General features: G+C 35.4%; 1 protein-coding gene across 1 annotated transcript in view; it reads right to left on the reverse strand.

Annotated features, from left to right (window-relative positions):
* LOC139694803 (uncharacterized) overlaps positions 1-6,341 on the reverse strand; it is a 16,815-nt gene extending 10,474 nt beyond the window's left edge. The window contains exons 1-4 of the mRNA XM_071593326.1: positions 5,538-6,341; positions 5,273-5,412; positions 4,851-5,066; positions 3,789-3,930 (exon numbers count right to left, since the gene is read on the reverse strand). Of these exons, the coding sequence (XP_071449427.1) occupies positions 3,789-3,930; positions 4,851-5,066; positions 5,273-5,384 (470 nt within the window). The 5' untranslated portion in view covers positions 5,385-5,412; positions 5,538-6,341. The remainder of the gene's footprint in view (positions 1-3,788; positions 3,931-4,850; positions 5,067-5,272; positions 5,413-5,537) is intronic.
* Between the last annotated feature and the right edge of the window lie 2,251 nt (positions 6,342-8,592).

Genomic DNA, 8,592 nt, shown 5'->3' on the forward strand with positions numbered 1-8,592 from the left:
GTGGCTTCATTAGTATATTTCTAATATTCTGTTTCCATTTTTTAATTTGGAATATTAATTGATATTGATATATTGTCCACATTAATTAACCTAACGTAACGTAAAATGTATTGCAAATTAAAATTCTTCTTTAATTTTTAAGTATATTTTAATTCTCAATGATGAGTATGTAACTTTATGTAATTTTTACTGTTTGTAAATGATTTTTTAAATAATTGTGGAACCAATATATTTTTTTTGCCTCTCTTTGTGTAAAAGGGTTATTCCTGTTAAATATATAAAATCATCATAAGATGACATAAAAAAGACATAACTTCCAAAAAAGTGGCCAGAGTTTGAACTTTTGAAAGACCTTTTGGCTCCAATCATATCAAAATCATACGATTCATGGGAAATTCAAGGCAAGACATTCCATGATTTCACAATAAACTATAATTGACTTGCAACTAATTGAATTATGGATGAAAACAAACATTTTATTTGTTCCTGCTGTTTCAAGATGACTTAGTAATGGCAATTTTTTTTGGAATGCATTTAAAATTTCATTTAGCATTAGAACCATATGCATAATCGTATTTTCTTCCAATGTGTATCACGATGAATGTTTGTTTACAATAAAATGTTCCACATGATATTAATTTAAATAAGATGCAGCATCCATGTGGATGCCTTGCTTGTGTGATCATACACCTATCCCTATTGCTCATTATATGAAAACACCTTTCATTTTGTTTGGTAATAGAAAAATATAGAATATATTAAGGCATAGTAAGAGACACTGTCCATTGGCTGATGCAGCAAATCCTTAACACTTTTGTGATAATAATCATCCAAATCAATTTGTGTGGGTCGCCGTAGTCCAGGGGGTGGAGTGTTGGACTACTGACCAGAGGGTGCGGGTTTGATTCCTGGGCAAGCCTTTCTAGGCTCCTGCAGCTCCACCCAAGCTATGTGATTTTTTGGGTACCAAATCTTCCTGGGAAACCATAACCAGCACAGGGAAAGGATAAATATTATAGGAAAGATTTTTAATGCAGCGTTCAAGAACTAAAATTATTTCATCTAAAAATTAATGCAAGAATGAAACAATCTCTTTTCAGAAAACTGATTGTAAATTTTCAACATTTTCCAAATTTCCTCATTCCTCAGCCTTTATTTTTGCAAGTTTTACCTGCTCACTAATTTCTAATATGCCTATCTCAATGCGATAATTTTCTATCACACTCAGAAGATGCTTACAATGAAGACCTTTCAAGGAAAACACCTTAAATGAGTTAAATGAATAATTTGGTTCCAAAAATGAGATCACACACCTTAATATAGGTGAATTAACTCACAGTAATCAATCCAAAAGTTGGTGTAAAAGATGAGGGTAGAGCTCAGCTCAAATTAATCCCTATTTTTCATCTTGATAGCTGGGAGTACTCTATAATAATTGGGCTAATTGGTTTACAGGTACCTAAATTGACTTCTATTAATGCATAATATTTTTGTCAATCGTTTTGTGCAGCAGTCCCTAACTGAGAAAAGTCACCTTGAGCAACCTTACACAAATATTTAGATGGAAAATATGTAAACTGAACAATTTCAACGGTCAAATTTTAAAATAATTGCAGATATGTAATTAGCATGACAAACAATAGTCAGATAGTTTTTTTTTTAATTTCAATTTGGATTGGGAATATTAAATGTTATAAATTCCAACAGGGACACAGTGGAGAACATGGTGGAAATTAGCAGACTGCTATAATTGAAAAATGAGTGAGAATACAAGAACTGTCAATCCAATTATGATCATTTATGGACACTGCATTGCATCTGTTCATTACTGACCATTATGTGAAATGATTCATGGAGAGGGAAATATTTGTCTAAGTACTTTTATTTCAAAATAAACTAAATGTAGACCAACCTAAAACTTCTCATGGAAACTTGACTAAAAATAAAAATGTGGGAACTTGGTTTTTATGAAATATAAACACCAAATTTTTGAACTTCATAGATTATTGCCAATGAAAATATGCATGACATGATGTAATAAGTTACATGAATTGGTCAAATTTTACATCACTTGCTTCCTAATGAAGAAGAATTCTTATTTGCACGAGTGACAATTTCCCCTCAATGACTGAACTCTTTCAGTACATTTCATCACCTGGGCTATCCTAAAACAATATTTCAGCTAATGCGGTGGAACTCAAATATTGTATGCAATACAAATATTATCACTGTAATTATGGATTGAAAGAGAGCTATTCGCTCTCTTGCTAATATACCACCACGTGATTCCTGCAAACCTTTTCTTATTAGGTATAGAATCATGACTGTATTTTGTTTGTATATCTTTAAGGCTCTGATTCATGTGAAAGTTAATCTAGAAACTTACCAATTAAGATCCAACCTCCATAACTATTCCACAAGAGGTAAATCGAATCTAAATACTACTTATTGTAGATTGTCATTAACTTACAACACATTTCACAATATGAACATACGACTGTATAACTATCTGCCTACTCAGTTGAAATCAGATGGTATCCAGAGTTTCAAGAATAGGGTATATACCTGGTTACTTGCTCACCCACTTTACTCATTGGATGAATTCTTTTGTGACAATTTTCATCACATTTAAGAAAGTATGTTTATATGTTAAATAATACTTATATTGACGACATTTAATATGGTTGTACCATTTTTAAAATGAATAAAGTATTATTATTATTTGACAAACATTGCACTAGGTTAGAGTGTACATGACTTTTCAGAAAATATAGCATGCAAATTCATAAAAAGCTACTACCATCTATAAAATACCATCAGGCATAAGTTTTTTCACCCAATATGAGTAGCATGAGTACCCCTATTATAGTTGTTAAATCACAAAAAACGTTTTCTTTTCATTGCATCTTCTTCCTTCTTTCAATGTCATTTGAATTATGGTTTTGAGTTATGGGGTCATTCCCCAAATGTTGAACAAATTTTGCTAGTACCACAAAAGAGAGCTATTCATTCTCTTGCTAATATACCACCACGTGATCCCTGCATACCCTTTTTTATTAGGTAAGGAATCAGGACTGTATTTAGTTAATATATATCTTTAAGGCTCTGATTCATGTGAAAGTTAATCTAGAGACTTACCAATTAAGATCTCACATCCATAACTACTCCACAAGAGGTAAAGCGAATATATATACTACTTATTGTAGATTGTCTTCAACTTACAACACATTACATAATATGAACATACGACTGTATAGCTATCTGCCTACTCAGTTGAAATTGGACTACATCCAGAGTTTCAAGAATTAGGGTATATACCTGGTTACTTGCTCACCCACTCTACTCATTTGATGAATTCTTTTGTGACAATTTTCATCACATTTAAGAAAGTATGTTTATATGTTAAATAATACTTATATTGGCGACATTTAATATGGCTGCACCATTTTTCAAAATGAATAAAGTATTATTACTATTACACTCTTGTTTTTGTATGTGTTCCAACTTCAATCCTTTTTTTTCAGATTATTAACTCATTAAGTTTTAAGTCCTGAGAGATGGGCAACTACTTACAATTTGGATAAAAACCGCAAGAGCATCTTTAAAATGAAAAGGGATGTACAAGCATTCTAGGCTATGATTTTGTCTTTAAAAATTGTAGGTGGAAGGCGTTCACACATTTATTGAAGGTTTACCATATTTATAAAAAAAGGTGTTTATGATGGCACATTTTGAAATTGAAAATATATGAATTTTATTCAATACGAACGTAAACACTAGGTACTCACTTCGACTTTCTTGAAGTATCCCCTTTATGAAAGTTTTTCATGTGTTTCTTGTAGTCATTTTCATGGATATAAATGCATGAACATTCATCACAACGAAGACAATCTTCAAGTTTCACCTTGGTCAGTCCAACACTTCTTTTGGCTAAAATGGCAATAAAAATGAAATAGTCAATCCAATTACGTTTTCTACTTATGTGGATGGCAGTGAAAATAAATCTCCATTATACATATTACATTAGAAAGGAGAGTTTCAATGCCATTGTACTGTCCTGTTCTCGTTAAGTGATTACTATTCCATTTAACCTAAGGAAGGCAATAATTCAATCCTACTTTAAACACCTCAAGCCAATACATATGCAAGGGGTTGGGGGACGGATTCAGTACATACTTTCTGGGAAATGAGAGAAGAATTATATTAATCGATAGTTCTAACGATAACTGGAGTGTGTTTTGATAGTTGAACGCAGTGCCATTGTCAGAAATATATTATTAATGTGATTGCCAGTTAAACAATTATTTTTCAAATACATATATTCCTTTCGCAATGATTTATGGTAACATTAAATAATCAAATAATATGTACGAGAACTCCGAGATATCACGACAAACAAGTATTTAGTTGTTATCTACATTTTCAGCTGACTACAATTTCTGTTTATCAAAATATTCTCACACTTCTAGCTATAATGTGCTGTCATCATATTTACTTCACATATCACATTGAATGTTTTCAATAAATAAAAATCGTATTCGGGACAACGAATAATGAATTCTTTCATGTGTTTTATCTGCGGATATGTATGCAAGTTATGCCTCTTTTGCCGCATCATATATTAACAATAATCATCAATACGGTTTTTTACTGAATACATGCACCGCTTGCAAAATAAGGATCACATAACTAAACGAGCACAAATTCGGGCTCTGGTGTTCGGTCAAACTCAGGATCGGTCTCTACCGAAGAGTTAGGGTCACAACAGATAGGTAGGTACCAGCTGATAAGCAATATTCAAACATAATGGACAAAAAACACGATTTGATTAAAGAGGTAGTTTTACTCACAGGAAGATTGAAGGAATTCTGTTTTCACTGTCTTTGATCCACTTTCACTGTCACCGAAATTAAAGCACTTGTCGTTTTCAGTCCCCTTCGGCGGTTCAGCGTTATCTAACGCTCCTGCTTCCTCTGCTACCTCGCTTGATTCGTGCAATAATGTGTGCAGCTGTAAAACTTCGGGTTGTCGGAACTTCTTCTGACATTTGGTACACTCATAAATACCTGCCAACAAAAATGTAGCAATTAGTTGAGACGATTTCACTACCACCGCTTTCTCTCACGGCGCGAAGCTTGAGAATTCGAAACACTGTAACTTTGGTGACAAGAAAGCATGATGGTTCAGGTCGTTAGTGAGGCTTAAACTTCAAAATCAGTCTAAAAATGTAAAACATTCACTTCTTTCTTCGTACGAATCACCATTTTCGTACCTTGCCCTTCGGCCGACGATGCAGCAGAATCGCTTTCCATTTCCTTTTGGAAAAAATATTTACTCTTGTGGCAAACAACTAAATCAGCATTTTGGCATATTTCAATTGTCATGGCTGATACCTGAATAATGGAATATATTCTGAAAATATCAAAACAAACATTGGCTACAAAACGCTACTCTCGATTCACAGATTTCAGCGAATTAGAATATGTAAGAAAATGTAATTTGGTACACAATGATGTGTTTTGAACACTTTCACTTACTTGATTGCGAATCACTTTTGCATCCAAGTTCCGTGCTGTGCGAACACTCTCCGACGGGTCCCAGCGGCAAATCTTGGAGGTAGAATTCTGCGTTGGGGGCAAGGGGACGTAATGAAGCGCCGAGGACTGTTTTCAAGTTGGGCTGAGGAACTCTTAGTGCGTCGCCTAGCAACGAGAATACGTCGATACGAGGGGGTTGGATACGATGGTGAAGCCAGGCGAAGGGGTGCATGTGTGACTGCTATGAGATCATCGATCGATAACATAGAACACCGCTTGGTGCCTCCCTTATAACTGCTGAAAATCGATAACACGCTACATGCTATAATCTTTATCAACAATTACAGCGTAAAAAAATATATTTAGCACACTTAACGCCCACAATATTCACAGAGGCATTCTAGTAGTACGGATTCCCTGCTCTACGGTAAGAAAATGCGTGACTATTCTGGGGAAGCCAGATCGTATTTCGCTCCCCATCCTAAAATGTCCAGATGGGGGAACTTTGGGAAACTAGCCTCGACGCACGCACACACGCCGGCTGCCGCTCGAAATGTTCAGAAATAAGAATACACACATATGTTGACCAAATATTATACACATATACAAGGAAAGGGCTTTCGACATTTTGAGGTGCATGATTTCGCAAAATGTACAAGGAGAACTTATTCGAGAAAGAGCATCGCAAAAAATACGAGTGCCTTGGGTTGAGGCTACGTAAAATTCAGCTGTCACCTCATGCCCCTTACTCCGTAGGGGTTCTGTGCGAGATCGGTAGCGATCTTTTTTTTCGAAGAGCACTTCCATTCAAAGGAAAAGTAATTGTATCACACGCGCTCTCTTCCGAGTGAAATGTTGCCCATGCACTTGTTTCATCAACATTTAGCTTATTCACGAATCAATGATTGATGTGAAAACCGACAAAAATTACACATGGAATTATCAACAGTATAACGCCAGAATACAAATAATCATTCAGTAATAATTACTAATAAATTTATATGGTGGTGATAATAAGGTTATTTTTACCTATATGGGTTTTTTTCTTTTTCAGAATTTTCCACGATTGAGAAACTTTTCATTCGCAATCCATTAACTACAGCTTCCAGTCGAAGTAAATAAATCCAAAGAAAAGTATTTCTAGGAGTGGATATTAGGATAAATAACACCGACTTCTTTGATTTTCCGAAACAATCGCCGTATTAATTGCCAATCTCGAACAGCTGTGCCTGGCCGCGTTACCAACTCCGGGTTTGCTTTGCTAATAATGAAGGAGAGGGATATAAAAGGGGAGTCTGCCCCTTCTATTTCTCGATTCCTGCGGCTTTGTCGGTAATTGCTACCATTGTAGCAATCAATCCGAACATTGTTTTCATAGGTGACCCGAATGCGCCTTCGATAAGAATAGTTTACCTCCTACCACTTGCAACAAATTCTGCGAAATAGGAAATGCTTACATTCAATAGCTGGGGAGGGGGGTGAAAATAATTCCTTTACCACCGTTTGTTATCGACAATTTTTCGACTCTTTTAAACCGCTGTGAATCAGCTGGGGGTGTCCAGAGTTGCCAAACGGATTTGGATCCGTGACCATCGTCTCTACTGCAGAACGCTCTGGGCACTAGGCTTCCACACCAACAGCGCGTCGAGTATTCGTCGGGGGGTTAATATGAAGGCGTGCGTGACCCATCTGCGTCTTGGCAGGATAAATTAATTATGATCGATTAGGTAAGATAAATTAGGTCAACAATTGTTTATCAATTCTATGATAGTGAACAATATGTGGTCTGCTGTCAGCCCGTGCCGCCAATGACTATGCTTTCAATGCACTGCGATTTCGCCACCATTTCATAGGGATGGTTGAAATAGTAATTTATCGCAAATATTTTTCCCGGAAACAAAAATGTTTCTTTGGTAGGAAATCGCAGATGGAGCATCCTGGGAATTGGGGAGATTTCACTTCCGAGATGTACCTCATAATACTTTAGCATTCGCCCTATGGAAGGGTATGATACATGCGGGAGCTCGCAAAGGTTATTCGTAAAGATAAAGAAAAAAACAGCCCAAAATCAAAAGCAATATCATGAAGCCAAATAAGCGGCAAATGGCAAGGAGCATGTCAAGTGCAAGATATACTAAACATATGGCATCAGTTCTGTTATCTACCGCTACCTATCGTCAATGCGAGATTCTAAGCTCTTGTAAGTGTGATTGCTTGTCTTCACTGATACTATTCTAGCTAAACTTATATCATTTTTAGACAAGTTTATTGTTAATTTTCAAATTAAATCTAATTATATTCCGAGGTATTCTATTAGATTGAACGTAATTTTAATGTAATTTAATCTGGACAAAAAAGTGGAAATATGTGTGAGAAAGACGATTAGGATAATAACAAAACAGCATTAGGAAAGAAAATCCAATTGCGAATTTCTCCTGCGACCGCATCCAGTATAGAAGGAGGGGGGATGAAATAAAGAATGAAAATGAAAGAATAAGAAGAAATAAAAAATGAAAGAATAGTTGCTGAGTTTCCAGCACTATCTAATGCAAAATGTGAAGAAATATCCATTTGTTCTTATTACAGCACATGCCATTGAAACTTGAGACTAAATTTTTATGATAGATTTTTCATTTCAATCCTGGAAAAGGCACAAACGTTTCGGTGGCTTAAAGTCCCAAAATCTTTCCCCACAACGCTTTATTCATAGTTTTATTTTGTGAGGTTTTGATACTGAAAACGGTGGACTTCGGCGATTGTATCTTCTTAGGTGCCTAATCTTGTGTCCCAAAAGAGGCAGGAAACGGCTTCTTCTTCGGCATGCTGTCTCACTTTCATAGAAATTAATATCAAATTCCATATGGTACTTCCAGAAACAACTAGAGCAGTGGCTCTTAGCCTTCTTGGAAGAATTATGGACCTTTTACCCCAAATAGCCTGATATTTCCACCATATCCTTAACCCACAACACATTTTAAATAACTAAATTATAGCCAATGAAAAAGAATTAAAGTTTTCCCTTTATTTTAAGCTAGTCTTATGCAATATCTGGAAC

The sequence above is a fragment of the Hetaerina americana genome, unplaced genomic scaffold (assembly GCF_022747635.1).
Source record: "Hetaerina americana unplaced genomic scaffold, ioHetAmer1.1.p SCAF_55, whole genome shotgun sequence".
Classification (NCBI taxonomy): Eukaryota; Metazoa; Arthropoda; class Insecta; order Odonata; family Calopterygidae; genus Hetaerina; species Hetaerina americana.